Here is a 27,653-nt window from a genome sequence, read left to right on the forward strand (position 1 = left end):
TATCATGGGCTGCAGCTATCGTTTAGCCAGACTGGGACAGACTACCACTAAAATCAATGACACATTCACAGACTACAGCATCATTTCTGATGCTTCTCAGTCCACAGAGTCATCTTTAATCACCCTCACTGAGAATGTATCCATATCAGGTTCCAGTAATTCTTGACCTCTCTGGTGGTAAAGGACCATTAGCCACATCTACTGCTGTGGAATCCACGTCTCTTTCTACAATACAAGTTATTCTCCCTTAAATGCCAACATATTTTCTATAAATTCCCTGACCACTGGACACAGTGCTGCAGCTCACAGTGTATTACCCTCTGTCTTCACAACCATGCTTGATTTGCCCAAATCAACCCTTTCCTCTGGAATCTTGTCTACCACAGATGTTGGAAATGCTGCATATCCTTCAAGCTCTGGTCATGTATTACTACTGTTACTGTCTCAGCATGAAAAATCAAAGTCCTTATTATATTGTAGTTCAAAGTTCTTATGAACTATATTATTCCACAGAAGAGACAAAGGTCTAGATCAAACTGCCCAAAACTGTCCAAATCTACAGATTCTTTTTTTTTTTTTTGACTAAATATTTGGTTTTTATATAAATAAAGGTCATAACCACACCGTTGACATATAATACTGTTATAATACAAGTTAAACTTGTGAGTCTACAACAGAATTCGTTGGTAGTTAAACAGGAAACAAAGTTGAAAAGACGATGTTAAAACAAAACTACTGGGACTAACAGGTCGGGATTGTAAGTAGCAACAAACATATTCACTCAGCTCCTGAGTATTTCAAGTTTTACAGTACACATTAAAAATGATTTCTTCCATCAACACTATAAATTCAAACTTTCAGATGTTTATGCATTTTGCAAGTTACACTGATTGAATGCTTATATGGGAGTGGGGGTCGGAACATCTCTCAATTTGAAATTTACATCACCCACATGCTAACACAACACAACTTGTTCCATTTCCCTTCCCCCTTCGCCCCCCAACAAAGAAGGCAGGATTTTTTGGTTTCTTTTAGGTAATTGTTTTAAAGGATTTGTGATGATAAATTTGAACGTCTGAGATTCAGTAATATTTAACTCTTAGACAACTAAGAGATTAAAGATGGAAAATAATTTCTCCTAACACTAAATTAGAAAATCATTTGCATCATGCTGTAAACTAGGAAGCAATGTAAAGCGACAAAAACCTGTCCCCAGTACATAATTAAAAAAATCTAAATTTCAAATCAGCAGACCTGGTCTACTTCCATGTGAACTCCTTGAATGCATAGCTAATGTAGGTAGTCTTCTACTGTGGCAAATGCACAGGATCCAATTCCTGACTGAGCCATCAGTCCCAAATATTGTGTGGCCTGTCCCATTGCTAGGGCGAGTGGAGGTTGCTTTGGCAGATTGTGGGTTTCTAATATTGCACTGTTAAGAGCTGAGCATACAGGTTCTCTCTGAATTGGGTCAAGCTGATTTCCAACAGGGCTGTTCCAAGGATCTGAATAAGCTAGTAAACTGAATGCATCCTTCAGCATTTTTTTATTTGCTGTGTTCTTGCCACATTCTCTCCTCAGCTGTTCACTCATTGCTTGTAGCTCTCTTCCAAAGTGAATCATTCTTTCTATAGCAGCTTGACTTCCTCCACACAACTGGCGTCTTAACTGACTTGAATCAACTTCCATTTCGGTGTCACAATCTTCCATTTCGTGGTCATGTTTAGAGCTACCATTTAGGAAACCATTGGATGAAGTTTCTCCAACTCCATTGGAGTAGTGATCTGTTTCCATGTCTACATCATTACTGGTGAAGTTATTAACTTGCTGTGATCTTGACATGTTTATACTGTTCAGTTCTGGTACATTCAAATTAGTTGACTGATGTTTACTATGGCAATATGACTGATGTACTTTATTTGATATTACACCATTACTACGATTTTCAAAACCAGAAAAATGTGCAGCACTTCCTTTGCCTGATGCTAAATTGTGGATATTCATTCCATGGCTGGGGCTCATACTTGGACTACTAAAAGGTCGAGGGCTAACAGGATAACTGTCTTGAGATTTTGGACTCCGGCCTCCCAAACACCGTACTTTACTATCTGTACCATTCACCATTTCTATAAACTGACGCACTTTCAATGTGAAAAGAAGATTAGGATTTCTTTCAAGTAAACTTGGGTATAACTGTTGTGTTGTTTCAATGGCTTCTCCCATTCTTCCTGCTACACCAATTTCTGAATTCTTTGTCTATTCTTAATGGAAGCTAATTCTTCTAGAACTGTCTGGTCTGTAGATCTGGCAAAGGCCTCTGCTGTGGCACAGTACCCATGGTGAACTAAATAAGATGAAACCATTTTTTGTATCATGGTCTGCCATTCTCCCTCTCGATCTCCAATAGGAAACCGGTCTATCTGTGCCTGTATTTTGGTTCTCCATTCCCGCATGTAGTCTTCTATATCAAACACAAAAGGATGTTGCCCAAAATTGGCATCAACGACCTCTCCTGGTGTCTGGAGCCCAACAGTCGGATATAAATTTGGCGGTGGGTCAGTGAAAGCAATACCTAAACTATGTCCATTCTTGGTGTAGAAGCAGATATTGTTGATAAGGTTAACACAACAGCCAATGACATCACCGGTCGTAAAAGTTGGTCCATAAGGTTGTCCCGTTCCAGAAGAACAAAATGAATGTCCATCATCCCCACAAATCTACAGATTCTTTATGGGCATCCCTGATTCATCAAAACATACAGCTATTCTGGATAACACCATTGCCATTACATGAAGCCTAGGTGACTCTTCACCACTTTTGGTGGATTACCAACATTTTTTCCTCCAGGATTCAATTTCACAACCATCTCAAAGGTATACAGCAACATTTTTTACCTGCTCCTTCTACAGTACAGACAATGCAAGTCCAGCTTCCCCATAAAGCCTAGTGAGCACTCTATACCTACAATGGTCTCAGAAGAAACAGACATGACTCATAGAGGAGTCCACACTCTACTATACTGTCTCTGATTTGTCCAAATCATTTGTTTCCTCTGAAACCTCCTTTAAAAAATCTGAAGGATCTTCCACTACAAGTAGGTATTCTTTACTGTGGAATCCACTGTCTTTACAGTCTCCTTCAGATTCAACAGTTCCATGTGATACTTTCTATACCACTGAGCATGCAAATTGTTCTTCTCCATCTATTCTGGTTATTTAATTTCCACCACCATGGCCTCTGGGCAAACATCCTCAGTCCTTCTTGAAGTATTCACTGTCTACAGAACTGTATTTGATTTGTCTCACTCCACTTTCATCTGTCACCTTCTCTATCACTGTTAATGGAATTCCTGTTTCCACATCAAGCTCTGGTGAATTATCCCCTACCACCTTGATCTCTGGCCAATCCAGCAACAGTTTTATGGAAAAGCTAATTCTCTACACCACCTTTTCTGATTTGTCCACCTTCACAGTTTCTGTTGATACTCTGCCACTCCTGGTGGTGGTCCACATCCTCATCAGGTTCTGTCTTACTGCCTTCCACTATCATCACAACCTTCACTGAAGGATCCAGTGGCTTCACCACTACTATTTATTCCTTCAACACAACTGATTTTTCCAATGACCCTCATACCGCATCAGATCTTAGTCCATTATCCTTATAAAGACTCTCCATTCTTCTACTTCCCCAATGGTGAAGTGGATGGGAAGCTGGCCTGTGTGACAAAGTGCACCAGTGGACAAAGTTGAAACTGGACTTGTCCAGAGCAAGTGCCAGCTATAGAAAAGTGTTACCCAATGCCTGTGAGTACTCATCCCCTCTAAGTCCGGTGTTCACCCTCTTTGGGGGTAGAGCTGCACCTTTCCCACAGTCATCTGAGAGAGCTGGCTGCCATTATTACTTCTATCAGTAAGTTTAGGAGACTATAATTTAAAGTACAAAACCAAGACATGGTAACAGGCTCATAAAGGTGCCAGCTACTTAGATATTAGATGGGTGGACATCTTGCATCTGGAATGAGGCAACCAACACTCTCATTCAGATTCTGAATTCCTGCTCTGCAGTAATGGGGTCCATCTACTGTCTCACTGCCCTTATCCTTGGGGAGTCAGGGAAGGTGTCCAAAACCTGCTCTCAAAGGGAGACCTAGTTTCCTGTGCATCAACATTGATTTTTTTTTTCTTTTGAGAGAATGGGTATGAAGGATGTTGGTGGGCTGACACCAAATGTCTGAACTCAGGTACTCACTGGTACAGGGGAGAAACCTGTGAACTAAGCTGCTGGTGGTCTCAGTGATTGTCTTGACTGTCTTCTTTGGATGATTCCAGAGGAAACTGCACTTGTGAGCTTCCGGGGCTGGGCCTCATGAGGAAAGCAGGATTCATCCAAGGTCCACATGATTCAGTCCCTCCCAGTTCTGGGTAAAGCAAAGAATAGCCTGCTGGTCTGATAAGGTTTGACAGGGAAATGGAAACTAACACTTGTGTGCTGAACCTGATGGTATAATAAAATTGTAATCACTTTGGTTGTTTGTAATCACTTTGGTTGCTTCAGAGTCAAGGGCACTGGGAATGCCACACTAAGACACTGGGAGTGCACTGTCTCGCGTCACTTTCCCCAGCTGTAGAATAGATAAGATCCAGCGGAGAAGGTTGGCATGAAATGCCACCTAGCACAGGTCTTGGCTGGCAGTCAGCAAAGGGAGCCACTCTGATTCTAGTTCAATGCCCCCATCTCACAAATAAGGAAACTGAAGCCCACTGAGGGGAGTAAAGGGGAAGCAGGACATGGTGATATCCCCAGGCACTTTCTTTGTTTTGGGCAACCCTTCCCTGACTCAGGGCTTGGCCATGCTCAGACCATAGGGAAGCTGAGTGTCAGGGCCTCCTGAGCCCCTTCTGCCACCAGCTGCTCACACCTTTCTGTTGGCAGATAAGAGTACAGAGTGTCTTGAAAGTGACAAAGAGAAGCCATCTTTGACAGTTTTAAGAGCACAGGCATTTGGGAAGGTGTCTTTTGTCTGAGGCAACGATGGGGGCAAACCTGGAGGGTAAAAGGCCGAGAAGGCACCTCAGCCAGAACTGGTGAGGCTGTGGGTGACACTTGTCCTGCCATCTCATCTCACACCCGCTCTGACAGCAGCTGACATTGAGTCCCCAAGGGCAGAGCTGATGACCTCCAGTCTTGGCTCCTCCAGTTCATGCACAGTCCATGCCCTGCCATTTTGTGCACTGCTGACCCCTGAGCAGTTCCTCCTCCTGTTCCATCCTGACCCCAGTCAGACCTGCACCCACTATGGTCCATGACTTTTGACACCAGGACACATCAGGATGCTGCTGCTCTGGTCCCCTCCTGTCACATTGGGCCAACTCCCACCTCATGCATAAGCTGCAGTGGTGGAAGGATGGATGGACCGTGGGATGTGTAGCTTAGGACAGACATAGGACTATTCCTTTTACTGGAACCCCCAACCTTCTGTGACTCTCCAGCTTCTCCCAGGCTCACTCTCACTCCAGTACCTCTCACTATAGATCAGAATTTGAATGATAAATTCACTGACTCTGGGTTTTTTGTTTTGTTTTTAAATATATTTTATTGATTTTTTACAGAGAGGAAGAGAGAGAGATAGAGAGCTAGAAACGTCGATGAGAGAGAAACATCGACCAGCTGCCTCTTGCACACCCCCCACCGGGGATGTGCCCGCAACCAACGTACATGCCCCCGACCGGAATTGAACCTGGGACCCTGCAGTCCGCAGACCGACACTCTACCACTGAGCCAAACCGGTTTCGTTGAATGATGAATTCAGCCTTGAAACCACTTATAGTGCTTCCAGCCTTCCCTGAAGAATGTTGACCAGAGGTGACTCAGGGGCCCGCCCCCAGCTAAGAACTGCTTGCATTTCCTTATTCTGCCCTCCGCCACCCTGGGGCTTCCAGAGAAGGGCAGGCCATACTTGGTCCAGATGCAGTCACTCATACTCCATGGCCATCACTGCAGGTCCTCTTAGCCTCACCTCTTCTCCCACCCTCCAGCTGTGCATTTAGAGGGCCAGGGAGGTGATAACTGCTCAAGAGTGGAGCAAGGCCTCTCAACCCTCACCCAGATCTGGACAACAAGGCAGTAGCAGACAGAGAGCTCAGCACAGGTTAAGAGGAAACAGATGTCAGGGCCCAAGGTGGTCAGCTCAGAGCTGGCAAGCTGGGCCCTACCCTGAAGTGAGCCCCTCTCAGCTCTCTCCGTCTACCCAGGAGTCCCAAGACTGCTCAGGCACCTCCTCATTCTTGTTTGCTCCATCCACAATGATTCTTAACTTTGGAATTTTCCTACCAATAAAAAAAGTCTAAAGAGCAGAGTGTGGGGTGTTCCCTTCCTTTCCTTTAGGGGCCTAATGCAGGCCTGGGTCTCTGGAAAGGTCCTTCCTGCAGAGCACTCCTGCAACAGTTGGATGCCAAGTCTAGACATGGGACACTTTTGACCCCTTCTTATGCCCACATGCAGACTATGGTGTCCTTTTCCTGCTCCAGGCTGGGCAGAGCCAGGCCCACCTCAGCCTGGGGTTCCTAGGGCAGAGGAGCCTAGGGTTACCTCTCGGGGGAAAGAAGTGGCCCTTTGGCCCAGGGAGTAAGGGGTGAGAGCAAAGGAGTCAGCACTTGGCTTTGCTGACTTTGAGGGGGTGCCCAGGTCACTCCAGATGGCCATGAGGGCCCGTGTCCACCTGTGAACCCACAGATCCCTGGGCACACAGACCCAAGAATTCTTATTCATGCTAGGATGATGTGGCCATGATCTGTTCCCTATGTCCTGGGTAGGAGCTGGGGGTGATCCATAGGAACAGTGAAGAGGGCTTGAGCAGAGGGATGAAGTCAAACACAGGGCACCTTTCTCTTTTCGGACTCAGGCCCACTCCCCTCTCCTCCACTTCTCACCGCCCTCCAGGGGTCTCCTCAGTTCTCCCAGGCTGCTTCAGACCCTACACCTGCCCCTCTATTGGGCTGTGCCTATGTGCTTCCTGGTCAGGGAGGGGCTCCTCCTTCCTCTGCCCTTTGGCCTGTCATGTGTGAAGCTCCCAGACTGACTCAGATTCAGCCCTGCCCTACATCTCTAACATCTCAGGGAGCAAAGTGCTCTAGGATCTATTTATTTCTAAGGTTCCTTGGCTGATGTTTATTTTGCTCATTCTGGTTAGGGTGAAGGACAAGCACTCTACTCTCCGGAGCTCCAATGTCTAGACTGATAACAACAACGAAACTCTACCTGCTGCCTCTTGTTCTCCAGCTCCTGTCTCTCCATGCTACTGCTGTACAAGGTGAGTGGCTCCTGGCCCCACTGCCCTCACAGCCTCAGCCCCAGCAGCAACTCTGAGATCTGCCCACAGCCTACGAGGGGCTGCTTCCTGGAGGCACAGATGGGGGTACATTCTGCCTTGAGTGCAGCTTATACCTCCCTCCTCTTCTATTGTCCCCACTGAGATTTGGGGAAAGAATAAGGGCTTTGGAACTCGTCTAAGTTAGACTCGCCCAGCCTCAGTTTCCCTTCCAGAAAGTGAGAATAAGAAAGTCAACTTGTACCCAAGGTGGCCCAGTTGGTTGGAGTGTCATCCCATAAATTAAAAAGGTTGTGGTTCGATTCCCTGTTAGGGCACATACCTAGGTTGTGTGTTCAATTCCCGGTTGGGGCTTGTACAGGATTGAGATATGTATATATATATATATATATATATATATATATATATATATATATATATATATATGTTTTTTTTTTTTTTTGATTTTGTACAGAGAAGAAGGGAGAGATATAGAGAGTTAGAAACATCGATGAGAGAGAGTCATCGATCAGCTGCCTCTTGCGCACCCCCTACTGGGGATATGCCTGCAACCAAGGTAGCACATGCCCTTGACCGGAATCGAACCTGGGACCCTTCAGTCCCCAAGCCGACACTCTATCCATTGAGCCAAACCAGTCTCGGCTGATTGATATTTCTTACATCAATGTTTCTCTTTCTCTCTCTCTCTCCGTCTCTCCTTCCCTCCCTCTCTCCCTCCCTCCCCCTCTAAAACCAATAAACATATCCTTGGATGAGGATTAAAATAAAACAAAAAAGAATGCCGACTTGTTAACACTAGAGGATTAGGTAGAATCCCATGGGCACAATCCCACACTAAGTGTCCATGGTCTTTTTTTTTTTACATGGGACAAATGCCTCAAATCTCTGTTCTAACTCTTATCCTGGTCGTCATTTCTGCATCATCCCACCCTGCTTCATGTCCCAAGACTGTTGGGTGTCCCAGAACCAGGAGAGCGACACTGCTGTAGCCAAATGGGCACAAGACAGAGTTTCAGGAGCTCCAGATTCTAATCCTCTCATGAAACTGTTATTGCACCGTCGGGCAACTGATTTCATCTCTGGCCTCTTTCTCCCCCTAAAGGACAAGGGCCCTCTAGGGTCCTTACAACTCAGCAACTCTTGGCTCCATGTCTGTGGGAACAGCACTGGGGTTGGCAGAAGGTCTTGTTGGACCTTCCAGGAGCTCCCTCTGCCATTCCTGCCCCCAGAGGAAGAGGAAGGGGATCCAAGGCAGAAACCAAACCATGGGTCTCAGGACTCCCAGCACCTTTAAATGCCATCCTGGGGTGGCCTGACCAGGGAAGGAAGGGGGTTTGGAGGCAAAAGCAGGGGCCTCATACCAGGTCCTGTGGATGTCATTCAAACCATCATGTCCTTGACTTTGTACTGTCCTGAGCAGTGAGAGCTCCTGGTGCCCTGGCCCCAGACCCTCATCAGCTCTTCTCCTAGGGGGAAATGAGGTGGAGGAGGAGAAGAAAGTATACCTGAGCATAATCCTGGAACCAATATTGTTCTTAGTTCAAACCAACCCACAGGAACAGGGTTTTCTCTGAGGATCAAGCTGAGGGCTGATTGGAGAATAAAAAGGATGGGAGAGGCAGGGGGGAGATGCTGGGGCAAGGTGGGGCAGTGGCTTGGCTTGCTCTAAAAGCCTGGCTCACTGATCTGAACTCTGTGTCACCTGGCCTCCAATGTCACCTGGTTCTGTTATCTTATTAGTATTAAGAATGACACCCTCTTCATGAGATCCTTCTAGACCCTTCAGACTCTTAGTCTCTTTATCTCTAATGGCATTTTAGTTGGGAAAGATATTTCTAGCTCCATCTCATCCCTCTACCCCCACCTTTCCTTTCTTTCTCCCTGCTTTTCCCTTCCCTCTCTGGTTCTTCTCTCTCTCTCTCTCTCTCTCTCTCTCTCTCTCTCTCTCTCTCTCTCTCTCTCTCTCTCTCTCTTCTTGACCTTCCTTTTCCTCCTTCTTTCTATCACCCCTCACCCTTGGCCTCTTCCCCACATTCCACACTGTGGCTCATTGTATCTCTAGCCTCAATCTCCCATCTGTGAAATGAAGCCTTTCAGATTATCTGTCTTACTCTTCAGGATTCTGTGTTCCCACCTCTGGGCCTGGAATTGGCTGATCTGTAGAGGCATGGCCAGCTTTGAGTGGCATTTGACTTTTTCCCATGTCCCCTCTCTGGATCCCCAGAACCTCATTCTTCCTCAGGCTACTGAGCTGGGGATGTCAGGTGGCCTCCACTTGTCTTTTCCTGGAAGACAAACCCTCTCAGCACTGCCCAACTCTTCTTCCAGCACACCCTGGTTATATTGTAAACCAACAAAACGCAATGTTCTCTCACCACAGCCCATTCCTATCCAGCCTTGGGAAGGGTTCTCTCACCTCCAACTCCCAGCAGGAATGCTCAGTCATCTGTCTTTAAGGTGTCCTTCTGCCTTTTCTTTTTTCTGTTAAAAATATACATTTTATTGATTTTTTTTTACAGAGAGGAAGGGAGAGGGATAGAGAGTTAGAAACAAATAAGAGAAACATTGATCAGCTGCCTCCTGCACACCCCCTACTGGGAATATGCTTGCAACCAAGGTACATGCCCTTGACTGGAATCGAACCTGGGACCCTTCAGTCTAAAGGCTGACATTCTATCCACTAAGCCAAACCGGTTTCAGCCTGACTGATTTATTTCACTTAGCATAATGTTCTTAAGGTCCATCCATGTTGTTGCAAATGGCACTATTTCATCCTTTCTTATGGCTGAGTAGTATTCCATATGTACCCCATCTTCTTTATCCAGTCCTCTATCGCAGGACACTTTGGTTGTTTCCATGTCTTGGCCACCGTGAATAATGCTACAATGAACATAGCAGTGCATATATCTTGGTGAATACATGATTTTGAGATTTGAGGGCATATACCCAGGAGAGGAATTGCTGACTCTAGACTCAATTTTTTGGGGAATCGGCAGACTGCTTTCCATAGTGATTGTACCAGTATACATTCCCACCAGCAGTGCATGAGGGTTCCCCTTTTCCACAACCTCTCCAATCCTTGTTACTACTTGTCTTGTTAATAATGGCCACTCTAATAGGTATGAGGTGTTATCTCATTGTAGTTTTGATTTGCATTTCCATAATGGCCAGTGAGATTGAACATCTTTCCATATATCTATTGTCTATTTGTATGTCTTCTTGGTAGAAGTGAATTTTCAGGTCCTTTTTTTGATTAGGTTGTTTGTCTGCCCACTTTTTTGATTAGGTTGTTTGTCTGCTTGGTGTTGAGTTTTATGAGTTCTTTATATATTTTGGAAATTAAAACTTGGTCAGAGCTACTGTTTCCAAATATCACCTTCCATATGGTTGGCTTCCTCTTTATTTTGAACCCGGGACCTTTCAGTCCGCAGGCCGACGCTCTATCCATTGAGTCAGTTTCTTTTGCTGTGCAGAAGGTTTTTAGTTTGATATAGTCCCATTCATTTATGTTTGCTTTTACTTCCCCTGCCTTTGGGGGTCAAGTTCATAAAATGTTCTTTATGACCAAGGTCCATAAGTTTGGTACCTATATTTTCTTCTATGTAACTTAATGCTTTGGGTCTTATATTTAGGTCTTTGATCCATTTTAAATTAATTTTTGTACATGGTACAAACCCAGTTTCATTCATTTGCTTAAATTTATATATTTTTAAACTTCCCCAAAACTTGAGTAATTTTACATACCTAATAAATAAATTTATATGGTGAATCTTAAGTTCTCTTAAATGTTCAAATACTATTTACAACCCTAGCAAGATTTTAATGTAAGATGACAGGTCTAAATCAATAACTCAAATATATATTTTAAATTGAAACTACAAGGTTGGCATTTATTCCAATAGGCCAACTTCTTTTAAACAGTACAAATATATAAAATCCCTAATTTGAATAGATTATTTAATACAAAAATATTTATACTAAAAGTTTAAATTTCTTAAGGATGGTGAGATTAATTGTGTCTGTTTCAGCTCTTTGCTGTATTATGACATTTTTGTATCTTCTGTAACAAATATGTCCCAAATATAATGGCTTGACCAAAATAGAAAGTGTTTTTATGCTCATGTAACAACACAAGGTAGATATTCCTGGTTAGCAGATAGCTTTCCTTCATGTGCTGATTCAGGGATCTATGTTTCTTTTTTTTCTTTTTTTTTCTTCTTTTTTTTTTTAAAATATTTTATTGATTTTTCACAGAGAGGAAGAGAGAGGGATAGAGAGTCAGAAACATCGATGAGAGAGAATCATCGATCAGCTGCCTCTTGCACACCCCCCACTGGGGATGTGCCCGCAACCAAGGTACATGCCCTTGCCTGGAATCGAACCCGGGACCTTTCAGTCCGCAGGCCGACGCTCTATCCATTGAGCCAAACCAGTCCCGGTGGATCTGTGTTTCTTATTCCTGAGACTTCACTATTCCTTTGGGCCTCCTCACCTTTGGCCTCCAACAGGCAGAGCAAATGGGACCATGAAGGAAGTTTTATGGGCCAGGCCTAGAACTGGCACCAGTTGGTTATGCTTACACTCCATTGAGAAGGACTTTGTCACAAGTAAACACTTATTTCTCTGAAGTCTGACTCCTGAATTGAACAGGAGTTTCCTGTCCTATTCTTGCAACATGCGACATTGCCCAAACTCCACAAAGGCCTGTGAAGCCTCATCCCCAAATTCCTTGTTTTAATTGTGTGTGTACTCAGTCATGATGCTTGACTTCTAGACTGTGAAACAAGCAAGGCACTCCCCCACCTAGGCCCTTTCCAAAAGATGGTGAGAGCACTCAAAATCTTTGAAAGAATGAAGGATCCCCAGACAGGGAAGAAGTATTATAACTCTGGGACACTAACTTCCCTTTCTCTGAGAATTCAGTGAGGGCAGGGCTGTTTATAACAGAGGACAGTATATGCCTCAGAAGGACCTCCAGGACCACAAATGCTAGCAGAGCAATAGAGCAAGTGAAGCACTGCAGCCCTCGAGGCACAGCAAAGTGCGCCTCATCAACCAAAAATATCGGAACAACACTGAGCATGCTGGGAAAGAGAAATATTTTACAGCCCCTCACTGCTCAGTTTCAGAGGCCTTACAGAAACTCTCCAAGATTTGAGGGAACCAGCTATGGTCTGTGGAAGAGAGTTCATGATCAACGAGACTCAAAACAGCTTAGAAGAGAGGGTAAAAAACCCAAATTGGTCCACAACTATGTCCAGTTCATTGCAGACAATAAATTTTTATATCTGAATTTCCATGAAAAATATCTTTTACAGGCAAGACCAGAAATGCTACTTCATCTTCAACAATTCCGGCTGCCAATTCTGGCGTCCAAAGATCTTCTGCTACAATTTCAACATCTACTAGCAAATCTTTTACAATGTCTGGTAACACGAGTAGACCTATAACATCTACTGCAGAGACTACTGCATCATCAACAAAGCCTTCTGGTGGCACCACACATCTGACAGTCTCTACAGAGGATGATGAATTTTTACTAACTTCTACTGACAGTGCCATTTCATTGCGTACTCCTGAAGAGACTTCTACATTTCCTACAAATCCTACTGACACCCATGACACCAGCACCCAGAACACAATCACGACCGAAACTAAGATAACTTCAGAAAATCCTGCTTACAATGACACTCCTGGGACAACAACTAATGAGTATGGTTCATCTTCACAAACTCTGCCCCGCAGCATCTCTCCTGATACAACTTCAACAGAAGGTAGCACATCTTCAACAATGTCTAGTGACACCAGTAGCCCTGTAACATCTACTGCAGAGGCTAGTGCACCACCAACAACGCCTTCTGGTGGCACCACTCTTCTGACAGCCTCCACAGACTCCACTGTCTCCTCAACATCTTCTACAGACAGTGCCACCACGGAGACAGTGTCTACGGAGGCTGGTGCATCTTCAGAAACTCCTACTGACAGTGCCACTCCCGTGACAAGCCCTCCAGAGGGTTCCGCATCCACTACAACTCCTAGTGCCAGCACCACCCAGATGACAAGCACAACAGAAATTGTGGGACCTTCAGCAACTCCTACTGACAGCGTCACTCCTGGGACAACACCCACAGGGGCTGGCTCATCTTCACCAACTCTGCCCGGCAGCATCTCTCCTGATACAACTTCAACAGAAGGTAGCACATCTTCAACAATGTCTAGTGACACCAGTAGCCCTGTAACGTCTACTGCAGAGGCTAGTGCACCACCAACAACGCCTTCTGGTGGCACCACTCCTCTGACAGCCTCCACAGACTCCACTGTCTCCTCAACATCTTCTACAGACAGTGCCACCACGGAGACAGTGTCTACGGAGGCTGGTGCATCTTCAGCAACTCCGACTGACAGCGTCACTCCTGGGACAACACCCACAGGGGCTGGCTCATCCTCACAAACTCTGCCCGGCAGCATCTCTCCTGATACAACTTCAACAGAAGGTAGCACATCTTCAACAATGTCTAGTGACACCAGTAGCCCCGTAACATCTACTGCAGAGGCTACGGCACCACCCACAACGCCTTCTGGTGGCACCACTCCTCTGACAGCCTCCACAGACTCCACTGTCTCCTCAACATCTTCTACAGACAGTGCCACCACAGAGACAGTGTCTACGGAGGCTGGTGCATCTTCAGCAACTCCTACTGACAGTGCCACTCCTGTGACAACCCCTCCAGAGGGTTCCGAATCCACTACAACTCCTAGTGCCAGCACCACCCAGATGACAAGCACAAAAGAAACTGTGGGACCTTCAGCAACTCCTACTGACAGCGTCACTCCTGGGACAACACCCACAGGGGCTGGCTCATCTTCACCAACTCTGCCCGGCAGCATCTCTCCTGATACAACTTCAACAGAAGGTAGCACATCTTCAACAATGTCTAGTGACACCAGTAGCCCTGTAACGTCTACTGCAGAGGCTAGTGCACCACCAACAACGCCTTCTGGTGGCACCACTCCTCTGACAGCCTCCACAGACTCCACTGTCTCCTCAACATCTTCTATTGACAGTGCCACCACAGAGACAGTGTCTCCGGAGGTTGGTGCATCTTCAGCAACTCCTACTGACAGCGTCACTCTTGGGACAACACCCACAGGGGCTGGCTCATCTTCACCAACTCTGCCCGGCAGCATCTCTCCTGATACAACTTCAACAGAAGGTAGCACATCTTCAACAATGTCTAGTGACACCAGTAGCCCTGTAACGTCTACTGCAGAGGCTAGTGCACCACCAACAACGCCTTCTGGTGGCACCACTCCTCAGACAGCCTCCACAGACTCCACTGTCTCCTCAACATCTTCTACAGATAGTGCCACCACGGAGACAGTGTCTACGGAGGCTGGTGCATCTTCAGCAACTCCTACTGACAGCGTCACTCCTGGGACAACACCCACAGGGGCTGGCTCATCCTCACAAACTCTGCCCGGCAGCATCACTCCTGATACAACTTCAACAGAAGGTAGCACATCTTCAACAATGTCTAGTGACACCAGTAGCCCTGTAACGTCTACTGCAGAGGCTACTGCACCACCAACAACGCCTTCTGGTGGCACCACTCCTCTGACAGCCTCCACAGACTCCACTGTCTCCTCAACATCTTCTACAGACAGTGCCACCACGGAGACAGTGTCTACGGAAGCTGGTGCATCTTCAGCAACTCCTACTGACAGTGCCACTCCCGTGACAACCCCTCCAGAGGGTTCCGAATCCACTACAACTCCTAGTGCCAGCACCACCCAGATGACAAGCACAACAGAAACTGTGGGACCTTCAGCAACCCCTACTGACAGCGTCACTCCTGGGACAACACCCACAGGGGCTGGCTCATCCTCACAAACTCTGCCCGGCAGCATCTCTCCTGATACAACTTCAACAGAAGGTAGCACATCTTCAACAATGTCTAGTGACACCAGTAGCCCTGTAACGTCTACTGAAGAGGCTACGGCACCACCAACAACGCCTTCTGGTGGCACCACTCCTCTGACAGCCTCCACAGACTCCACTGTCTCCTCAACATCTTCTACAGACAGTGCCACCACGGAGACAGTGTCTACGGAGGCTGGTGCATCTTCAGCAACTCCTACTGACAGCGTCACTCCTGGGACAACACCCACAGGGGCTGGCTCATCTTCACCAACTCTGCCCGGCAGCATCTCTCCTGATACAACTTCAACAGAAGGTAGCACATCTTCAACAATGTCTAGTGACACCAGTAGCCCTGTAACGTCTACTGCAGAGGCTAGTGCACCACCCACAACGCCTTCTGGTGGCACCACTCCTCTGACAGCCTACACAGACTCCACTGTCTCCTCAACATCTTCTACAGACAGTGCCACCACGGAGACAGTGTCTACGGAAGCTGGTGCATCTTCAGCAACTCCTACTGACAGTGCCACTCCCGTGACAACCCCTCCAGAGGGTTCCGAATCCACTACAACTCCTAGTGCCAGCACCACCCAGATGACAAGCACAACAGAAACTGTGGGACCTTCAGCAACTCCTACTGACAGCGTCACTCCTGGGACAACACCCACAGGGGCTGGCTCATCTTCACCAACTCTGCCCGGCAGCATCTCTCCTGATACAACTTCAACAGAAGGTAGCACATCTTCAACAATGTCTAGTGACACCAGTAGCCCTGTAACGTCTACTGCAGAGGCTACGGCACCACCAACAATGCCTTCTGGTGGCACCACTCCTCTGACAGCCTCCACAGACTCCACTGTCTCCTCAACATCTTCTACAGACAGTGCCACCACGGAGACAGTGTCTACGGAGGCTGGTGCATCTTCAGCAACTCCTACTGACAGCGTCAATCCTGGGACAACACCCTCAGGGGCTGGCTCATCCTCACAAACTCTGCCCGGCAGCATCACTCCTGATACAACTTCAACAGAAGGTAGGACATCTTCAACAATGTCTAGTGACACCAGTAGCCCTGTAACGTCTACTGCAGAGGCTAGTGCACCACCCACAACGCCTTCTGGTGGCACCACTCCTCTGACAGCCTCCACAGACTCCACTGTCTCCTCAACATCTTCTACAGACAGTGCCACCACGGAGACAGTGTCTACGGAGGCTGGTGCATCTTCAGCAACTCCTACTGACAGCGTCACTCCTGGGACAACACCCACAGGGGCTGGCTCATCTTCACCAACTCTGCCCGGCAGCATCTCTCCTGATACAACTTCAACGGAAGGTAGCACATCTTCAACAATGTCTAGTGACACCAGTAGCCCTGTAACGTCTACTGCAGAGGCTAGTGCACCACCAACAACGCCTTCTGGTGGCACCACTCCTCTGACAGCCTCCACAGACTCCACTGTCTCCTCAACATCTTCTACAGACAGTGCCACCACGGAGACAGTGTCTACGGAGGCTGGTGCATCTTCAGCAACTCCTACTGACAGTGCCACTCCCGTGACACCTCCTCCAGAGGCTTCCGCATCCACTACAACTCCTAGTGCCAGCACCACCCAGATGACAAGCACAACAGAAACTGTGGGACCTTCAGCAACTCCTACTGACAGCGTCACTCCTTGGACAACACCCACAGGGGCTGGCTCATCTTCACCAACTCTTCCCGGCAGCATCTCTCCTGATACAACTTCAACAGAAGGTAGCACATCTTCAACAATGTCTAGTGACACCAGTAGCCCTGTAACGTCTACTGCAGAGGCTACGGCACCACCAACAACGCCTTCTGGTGGCACCACTCCTCTGACAGCCTCCACAGACTCCACTGTCTCCTCAACATCTTCTACAGACAGTGCCACCACGGAGACAGTGTCTACGGAGGCTGGTGCATCTTCAGCAACTCCTACTGACAGCGTCACTCCTGGGACAACACCCGCAGGGGCTGGCTCATCTTCACCAACTCTGCCCGGCAGCATCTCTCCTGATACAACTTCAACAGAAGGTAGCACATCTTCAACAATGTCTAGTGACACCAGTAGCCCTGTAACGTCTACTGCAGAGGCTAGTGCACCACCCACAACGCCTTCTGGTGGCACCACTCCTCTGACAGCCTACACAGACTCCACTGTCTCCTCAACATCTTCTACAGACAGTGCCACCACGGAGACAGTGTCTACGGAAGCTGGTGCATCTTCAGCAACTCCTACTGACAGTGCCACTCCCGTGACAACCCCTCCAGAGGGTTCCGAATCCACTACAACTCCTAGTGCCAGCACCACCCAGATGACAAGCACAACAGAAACTGTGGGACCTTCAGCAACTCCTACTGACAGCGTCACTCCTGGGACAACACCCACAGGGGCTGGCTCATCTTCACCAACTCTGCCCGGCAGCATCTCTCCTGATACAACTTCAACAGAAGGTAGCACATCTTCAACAATGTCTAGTGACACCAGTAGCCCTGTAACGTCTACTGCAGAGGCTACGGCACCACCAACAACGCCTTCTGGTGGCACCACTCCTCAGACAGCCTCCACAGACTCCACTGTCTCCTCAACATCTTCTACAGATAGTGCCACCACGGAGACAGTGTCTACGGAGGCTGGTGCATCTTCAGCAACTCCTACTGACAGCGTCACTCCTGGGACAACACCCACAGGGGCTGGCTCATCCTCACAAACTCTGCCCGGCAGCATCACTCCTGATACAACTTCAACAGAAGGTAGCACATCTTCAACAATGTCTAGTGACACCAGTAGCCCTGTAACGTCTACTGCAGAGGCTACTGCACCACCAACAACGCCTTCTGGTGGCACCACTCCTCTGACAGCCTCCACCGACTCCACTGTCTCCTCAACATCTTCTACAGACAGTGCCACCACGGAGACAGTGTCTACGGAGGCTGGTGCATCTTCAGCAACTCCTACTGACAGCGTCACTCCTGGGACAACACCCACAGGGGCTGGCTCATCTTCACCAACTCTGCCCGGCAGCATCTCTCCTGATACAACTTCAACGGAAGGTAGCACATCTTCAACAATGTCTAGTGACACCAGTAGCCCTGTAACGTCTACTGCAGAGGCTAGTGCACCACCAACAACGCCTTCTGGTGGCACCACTCCTCTGACAGCCTCCACAGACTCCACTGTCTCCTCAACATCTTCTACAGACAGTGCCACCACGGAGACAGTGTCTACGGAGGCTGGTGCATCTTCAGCAACTCCTACTGACAGTGCCACTCCCGTGACAACCCCTCCAGAGGGTTCCGAATTCACTACAACTCCTAGTGCCAGCACCACCCAGATGACAAGCACAACAGAAACTGTGGGACCTTCAGCAACTCCTACTGACAGCGTCACTCCTGGGACAACACCCACAGGGGCTGGCTCATCTTCACCAACTCTGCCCGGCAGCATCTCTCCTGATACAACTTCAACAGAAGGTAGCACATCTTCAACAATGTCTAGTGACACCAGTAGCCCTGTAACGTCTACTGCAGAGGCTAGTGCACCACCAACAACGCCTTCTGGTGGCACCACTCCTCTGACAGCCTCCACAGACTCCACTGTCTCCTCAACATCTTCTACAGACAGTGCCACCACGGAGACAGTGTCTACGGAGGCTGGTGCATCTTCAGCAACTCCTACTGACAGCGTCACTCCTGGGACAACACCCACAGGGGCTGGCTCATCCTCACAAACTCTGCCCGGCAGCATCACTCCTGATACAACTTCAACAGAAGGTAGCACATCTTCAACAATGTCTAGTGACACCAGTAGCCCTGTAACGTCTACTGCAGAGGCTAGTGCACCACCCACAACGCCTTCTGGTGGCACCACTCCTCTGACAGCCTCCACCGACTCCACTGTCTCCTCAACATCTTCTACAGACAGTGCCACCACGGAGACAGTGTCTACGGAGGCTGGTGCATCTTCAGCAACTCCTACTGACAGCGTCACTCCTGGGACAACACCCACAGGGGCTGGCTCATCTTCACCAACTCTGCCCGGCAGCATCTCTCCTGATACAACTTCAACGGAAGGTAGCACATCTTCAACAATGTCTAGTGACACCAGTAGCCCTGTAACGTCTACTGCAGAGGCTAGTGCACCACCAACAACGCCTTCTGGTGGCACCACTCCTCTGACAGCCTCCACAGACTCCACTGTCTCCTCAACATCTTCTACAGACAGTGCCACCACGGAGACAGTGTCTACGGAGGCTGGTGCATCTTCAGCAACTCCTACTGACAGTGCCACTCCCGTGACAACCCCTCCAGAGGGTTCCGAATCCACTACAACTCCTAGTGCCAGCACCACCCAGATGACAAGCACAACAGAAACTGTGGGACCTTCAGCAACTCCTACTGACAGCGTCACTCCTGGGACAACACCCACAGGGGCTGGCTCATCTTCACCAACTCTGCCCGGCAGCATCTCTCCTGATACAACTTCAACAGAAGGTAGCACATCTTCAACAATGTCTAGTGACACCAGTAGCCCTGTAACGTCTACTGCAGAGGCTAGTGCACCACCAACAACGCCTTCTGGTGGCACCACTTCTCTGACAGCCTCCACAGACTCCACTGTCTCCTCAACATCTTCTACAGACAGTGCCACCACGGAGACAGTGTCTACGGAGGCTGGTGCATCTTCAGCAACTCCTACTGACAGCGTCACTCCTGGGACAACACCCACAGGGGCTGGCTCATCTTCACCAACTCTGCCCGGCAGCATCTCTCCTGACACAACTTCAACAGAAGGTAGCACATCTTCAACAATGTCTAGTGACACCAGTAGCCCCGTAACCTCTACTGCAGAGGCAACGGAACCACCAACAACGCCATCTGGTGGCACCACTCCTCTGACAGCCTCCACAGACTCCACTGTCTCCTCAACATCTTCTACAGACAGTGTCACCACGGAGACAGTGTCTACGGAGGCTGGTGCATCCTCAGCAACTCCTACTGACAGCGTCACTCCTGGGACAATACCCACAGGGGCTGGCTCATCTTCACCAACTCTGCCCGGCAGCATCTCTCCTGACACAACTTCAACAGAAGGTAGCACATCTTCAACAATGTCTAGTGACACCAGTAGCCCTGTAACCTCTACTGCAGAGGCAACGGAACCACCAACAATGCCATCTGGTGGCACCACTCCTCTGACAGCCTCCACAGACTCCACTGTCTCCTCAACATCTTCTACAGACAGTGCCACCATGGAGACAGTGTCTACGGAGGCTGGTGCATCTTCAGCAACTCCTACTGATAGTGCCACTCCCGTGACACCTCCTCCAGAGGCTTCCGCATCCACTACAACTCCTAGTGCCAGCACCACCCAGATGACAAGCACAACAGAAACTGTGGGACCTTCAGCAACTCCTACTGACAGCGTCACTCCTTGGACAACACCCACAGGGGCTGGCTCATCTTCACCAACTCTTCCCGGCAGCATCTCTCCTGATACAACTTCAACAGAAGGTAGCACATCTTCAACAATGTCTAGTGACACCAGTAGCCCTGTAACGTCTACTGCAGAGGCTACGGCACCACCAACAACGCCTTCTGGTGGCACCACTCCTCTGACAGCCTCCACAGACTCCACTGTCTCCTCAACATCTTCTACAGACAGTGCCACCACGGAGACAGTGTCTACGGAGGCTGGTGCATCTTCAGCAACTCCTACTGACAGCGTCACTCCTGGGACAACACCCGCAGGGGCTGGCTCATCTTCACCAACTCTGCCCGGCAGCATCTCTCCTGATACAACTTCAACAGAAGGTAGCACATCTTCAACAATGTCTAGTGACACCAGTAGCCCTGTAACGTCTACTGCAGAGGCTAGTGCACCACCCACAACGCCTTCTGGTGGCACCACTCCTCTGACAGCCTACACAGACTCCACTGTCTCCTCAACATCTTCTACAGACAGTGCCACCACGGAGACAGTGTCTACGGAAGCTGGTGCATCTTCAGCAACTCCTACTGACAGTGCCACTCCCGTGACAACCCCTCCAGAGGGTTCCGAATCCACTACAACTCCTAGTGCCAGCACCACCCAGATGACAAGCACAACAGAAACTGTGGGACCTTCAGCAACTCCTACTGACAGCGTCACTCCTGGGACAACACCCACAGGGGCTGGCTCATCTTCACCAACTCTGCCCGGCAGCATCTCTCCTGATACAACTTCAACAGAAGGTAGCACATCTTCAACAATGTCTAGTGACACCAGTAGCCCTGTAACGTCTACTGCAGAGGCTACGGCACCACCAACAATGCCTTCTGGTGGCACCACTCCTCTGACAGCCTCCACAGACTCCACTGTCTCCTCAACATCTTCTACAGACAGTGCCACCACGGAGACAGTGTCTACGGAGGCTGGTGCATCTTCAGCAACTCCTACTGACAGCGTCACTCCTGGGACAACACCCACAGGGGCTGGCTCATCCTCACAAACTCTGCCCGGCAGCATCACTCCTGATACAACTTCAACAGAAGGTAGCACATCTTCAACAATGTCTAGTGACACCAGTAGCCCTGTAACGTCTACTGCAGAGGCTACTGCACCACCAACAACGCCTTCTGGTGGCACCACTCCTCTGACAGCCTCCACCGACTCCACTGTCTCCTCAACATCTTCTACAGACAGTGCCACCATGGAGACAGTGTCTACGGAGGCTGGTGCATCTTCAGCAACTCCTACTGACAGCGTCACTCCTGGGACAACACCCACAGGGGCTGGCTCATCTTCACCAACTCTGCCCGGCAGCATCTCTCCTGATACAACTTCAACGGAAGGTAGCACATCTTCAACAATGTCTAGTGACACCAGTAGCCCTGTAACGTCTACTGCAGAGGCTAGTGCACCACCAACAACGCCTTCTGGTGGCACCACTCCTCTGACAGCCTCCACAGACTCCACTGTCTCCTCAACATCTTCTACAGACAGTGCCACCACGGAGACAGTGTCTACGGAGGCTGGTGCATCTTCAGCAACTCCTACTGACAGTGCCACTCCCGTGACAACCCCTCCAGAGGGTTCCGAATCCACTACAACTCCTAGTGCCAGCACCACCCAGATGACAAGCACAACAGAAACTGTGGGACCTTCAGCAACTCCTACTGACAGCGTCACTCCTGGGACAACACCCACAGGGGCTGGCTCATCTTCACCAACTCTGCCCGGCAGCATCTCTCCTGATACAACTTCAACAGAAGGTAGCACATCTTCAACAATGTCTAGTGACACCAGTAGCCCTGTAACGTCTACTGCAGAGGCTAGTGCACCACCAACAACGCCTTCTGGTGGCACCACTCCTCTGACAGCCTCCACAGACTCCACTGTCTCCTCAACATCTTCTACAGACAGTGCCACCACGGAGACAGTGTCTACGGAGGCTGGTGCATCTTCAGCAACTCCTACTGACAGGGTCACTCCTGGGACAACACCCACAGGGGCTGGCTCATCTTCACCAACTCTGCCCGGCAGCATCTCTCCTGACACAACTTCAACAGAAGGTAGCACATCTTCAACAATGTCTAGTGACACCAGTAGCCCTGTAACCTTTACTGCAGAGGCAACGGAACCACCAACAACGCCATCTGGTGGCACCACTCCTCTGACAGCCTCCACAGACTCCACTGTCTCCTCAACATCTTCTACAGACAGTGCCACCACGGAGACAGTGTCTACGGAGGCTGGTGCATCTTCAGCAACTCCTACTGACAGCGTCACTCCTGGGACAACACCCACAGGGGCTGGCTCATCTTCACCAACTCTGCCCGGCAGCATCTCTCCTGATACAACTTCAACGGAAGGTAGCACATCTTCAACAATGTCTAGTGACACCAGTAGCCCTGTAACGTCTACTGCAGAGGCTAGTGCACCACCAACAACGCCTTCTGGTGGCACCACTCCTCTGACAGCCTCCACAGACTCCACTGTCTCCTCAACATCTTCTACAGACAGTGCCACCACGGAGACAGTGTCTACGGAGGCTGGTGCATCTTCAGCAACTCCTACTGACAGTGCCACTCCCGTGACAACCCCTCCAGAGGGTTCCGAATCCACTACAACTCCTAGTGCCAGCACCACCCAGATGACAAGCACAACAGAAACTGTGGGACCTTCAGCAACTCCTACTGACAGCGTCACTCCTGGGACAACACCCACAGGGGCTGGCTCATCTTCACCAACTCTGCCCGGCAGCATCTCTCCTGATACAACTTCAACAGAAGGTAGCACATCTTCAACAATGTCTAGTGACACCAGTAGCCCTGTAACGTCTACTGCAGAGGCTAGTGCACCACCAACAACGCCTTCTGGTGGCACCACTCCTCTGACAGCCTCCACAGACTCCACTGTCTCCTCAACATCTTCTACAGACAGTGCCACCACGGAGACAGTGTCTACGGAGGCTGGTGCATCTTCAGCAACTCCTACTGACAGCGTCACTCCTGGGACAACACCCACAGGGGCTGGCTCATCTTCACCAACTCTGCCCGGCAGCATCTCTCCTGACACAACTTCAACAGAAGGTAGCACATCTTCAACAATGTCTAGTGACACCAGTAGCCCTGTAACCTTTACTGCAGAGGCAACGGAACCACCAACAACGCCATCTGGTGGCACCACTCCTCTGACAGCCTCCACAGACTCCACTGTCTCCTCAACATCTTCTACAGACAGTGCCACCACGGAGACAGTGTCTACGGAGGCTGGTGCATCCTCAGCAACTCCTACTGACAGCGTCACTCCTGGGACAACACCCACAGGGGCTGGCTCATCTTCACCAACTCTGCCCGGCAGCATCTCTCCTGACACAACTTCAACAGAAGGTAGCACATCTTCAACAATGTCTAGTGACACCAGTAGCCCTGTAACCTCTACTGCAGAGGCAACGGAACCACCAACAATGCCATCTGGTGGCACCACTCCTCTGACAGCCTCCACAGACTCCATTGTCTCCTCAACATCTTCTACAGACAGTGCCACCACGGAGACAGTGTCTACGGAGGCTGGTGCATCTTCAGCAACTCCTACTGACAGTGCCACTCCCGTGACAACCCCTCCAGAGGGTTCCGAATCCACTACAACTCCTAGTGCCAGCACCACCCAGATGACAAGCACAACAGAAACTGTGGGACCTTCAGCAACTCCTACTGACAGCGTCACTCCTGGGACAACACCCACAGGGGCTGGCTCATCTTCACCAACTCTGCCCGGCAGCATCTCTCCTGATACAACTTCAACAGAAGGTAGCACATCTTCAACAATGTCTAGTGACACCAGTAGCCCTGTAACGTCTACTGCAGAGGCTAGTGCACCACCAACAACGCCTTCTGGTGGCACCACTCCTCTGACAGCCTCCACAGACTCCACTGTCTCCTCAACATCTTCTACAGACAGTGCCACCACGGAGACAGTGTCTACGGAGGCTGGTGCATCTTCAGCAACTCCTACTGACAGGGTCACTCCTGGGACAACACCCACAGGGGCTGGCTCATCTTCACCAACTCTGCCCGGCAGCATCTCTCCTGACACAACTTCAACAGAAGGTAGCACATCTTCAACAATGTCTAGTGACACCAGTAGCCCTGTAACCTTTACTGCAGAGGCAACGGAACCACCAACAACGCCATCTGGTGGCACCACTCCTCTGACAGCCTCCACAGACTCCACTGTCTCCTCAACATCTTCTACAGACAGTGCCACCACGGAGACAGTGTCTACGGAGGCTGGTGCATCTTCAGCAACTCCTACTGACAGCGTCACTCCTGGGACAACACCCACAGGGGCTGGCTCATCTTCACCAACTCTGCCCGGCAGCATCTCTCCTGATACAACTTCAACGGAAGGTAGCACATCTTCAACAATGTCTAGTGACACCAGTAGCCCTGTAACGTCTACTGCAGAGGCTAGTGCACCACCAACAACGCCTTCTGGTGGCACCACTCCTCTGACAGCCTCCACAGACTCCACTGTCTCCTCAACATCTTCTACAGACAGTGCCACCACGGAGACAGTGTCTACGGAGGCTGGTGCATCTTCAGCAACTCCTACTGACAGTGCCACTCCCGTGACAACCCCTCCAGAGGGTTCCGAATCCACTACAACTCCTAGTGCCAGCACCACCCAGATGACAAGCACAACAGAAACTGTGGGACCTTCAGCAACTCCTACTGACAGCGTCACTCCTGGGATAACACCCACAGGGGCTGGCTCATCTTCACCAACTCTGCCCGGCAGCATCTCTCCTGATACAACTTCAACAGAAGGTAGCACATCTTCAACAATGTCTAGTGACACCAGTAGCCCTGTAACGTCTACTGCAGAGGCTAGTGCACCACCAACAACGCCTTCTGGTGGCACCACTCCTCTGACAGCCTCCACAGACTCCACTGTCTCCTCAACATCTTCTACAGACAGTGCCACCACGGAGACAGTGTCTACGGAGGCTGGTGCATCTTCAGCAACTCCTACTGACAGCGTCACTCCTGGGACAACACCCACAGGGGCTGGCTCATCTTCACCAACTCTGCCCGGCAGCATCTCTCCTGACACAACTTCAACAGAAGGTAGCACATCTTCAACAATGTCTAGTGACACCAGTAGCCCTGTAACCTTTACTGCAGAGGCAACGGAACCACCAACAACGCCATCTGGTGGCACCACTCCTCTGACAGCCTCCACAGACTCCACTGTCTCCTCAACATCTTCTACAGACAGTGCCACCACGGAGACAGTGTCTACGGAGGCTGGTGCATCCTCAGCAACTCCTACTGACAGCGTCACTCCTGGGACAACACCCACAGGGGCTGGCTCATCTTCACCAACTCTGCCCGGCAGCATCTCTCCTGACACAACTTCAACAGAAGGTAGCACATCTTCAACAATGTCTAGTGACACCAGTAGCCCTGTAACCTCTACTGCAGAGGCAACGGAACCACCAACAATGCCATCTGGTGGCACCACTCCTCTGACAGCCTCCACAGACTCCATTGTCTCCTCAACATCTTCTACAGACAGTGCCACCATGGAGACAGTGTCTACGGAGGCTGGTGCATCTTCAGCAACTCCTACTGACAGTGCCACTCCTGTGACACCTCCTCCAGAGGCTTCCGCATCCACTACAACTCCTAGTGCCAGCACAACCCAGATGACAAGCACAACAGAAACTGTGGGACCTTCAGCAACTCCTACTGACAGCGTCACCCCTGGGACAACATCCACAGGGGCTGGCTCATCTTCACCAACTCTGCCCGGCAGCATCTCTCCTGATACAACTTCAACAGAAGGTAGCACATCTTCAACAATGTCTAGTGACACCAGTAGCCCTGTAACGTCTACTGCAGAGGCTAGTTCACCACCAACAACGCCTTCTGGTGGCACCACTCCTCTGACAGCCTCCACAGACTCCACTGTCTCCTCAACATCTTCTACAGACAGTGCCACCACGGAGACAGTGTCTACGGAGGCTGGTGCATCTTCAGCAAATCCTACTGACAGTGCCACTGCCGTGACAACTCCTCCAGAGGGTTCCGCATCCACTACAACTCGTAGTGCCAGCACCACCCAGATGACAAGCACAACAGAAACTGTGGGACCTTCAGCAACTCCTACTGACAGTGTCACTCCTGGGACAACACCCACAGGGGCTGCCTCATCCTCACAAACTCTGCCCGGCAGCATCTCTCCTGACACAACTTCAACAGAAGGTAGCACATCTTCAACAATGTCTAGTGACACCAGTAGCCCTGTAACCTCTACTGCAGAGGCAACGGAACCACCAACAACGCCATCTGGTGGCACCACTCCTCTGACAGCCTCCACAGACTCCACTGTCTCCTCAACATCTTCTACAGACAGTGCCACCACGGAGACAGTGTCTACGGAGGCTGGTGCATCCTCAGCAACTCCTACTGACAGCGTCACTCCTGGGACAACACCCACAGGGGCTGGCTCATCCTCACAAACTCTGCCCGGCAGCATCTCTCCTGATACAACTTCAACAGAAGGTAGCACATCTTCAACAATGTCTAGTGACACCAGTAGCCCTGTAACGTCTACTGCAGAGGCTAGTGCACCACCAACAACGCCTTCTGGTGGCACCACTCCTCTGACAGCCTCCACAGACTCCACTGTCTCCTCAACATCTTCTACAGACAGTGCCACCACGGAGACAGTGTCTACGGAGGCTGGTGCATCTTCAGCAACTCCTACTGACAGTGCCACTCCCGTGACAACTCCTCCAGAGGCTTCCGCATCCACTACAACTCCTAGTGCCAGCACCACCCAGATGACAAGCACAACAGAAACTGTGGGACCTTCACCAACTCCTACTGACAGC

The 27,653-nt window shown here is 49.7% G+C and overlaps 1 protein-coding gene across 1 annotated transcript; it reads right to left on the reverse strand.

The window, feature by feature from the left end:
• Nucleotides 1-577: 577 nt before the first annotated feature.
• On the reverse strand, nucleotides 578-26,995 carry LOC311621738 (ran-binding protein 9-like; the record flags this gene model as incomplete). The annotated part of the gene is given in 3 exon segments (XM_084882131.1): nucleotides 578-2,234; nucleotides 2,237-2,717; nucleotides 26,117-26,995. Coding segments are annotated over 3 exon segments (2,304 nt in total). The 3' UTR covers nucleotides 578-1,290.
• Between the last annotated feature and the right edge of the window lie 658 nt (nucleotides 26,996-27,653).

The sequence above is a fragment of the Pipistrellus hanaki genome (genome assembly GCF_964339955.1).
Source record: "Pipistrellus hanaki genome assembly, chromosome: 4".
Taxonomy (NCBI): Eukaryota; Metazoa; Chordata; class Mammalia; order Chiroptera; family Vespertilionidae; genus Pipistrellus; species Pipistrellus hanaki.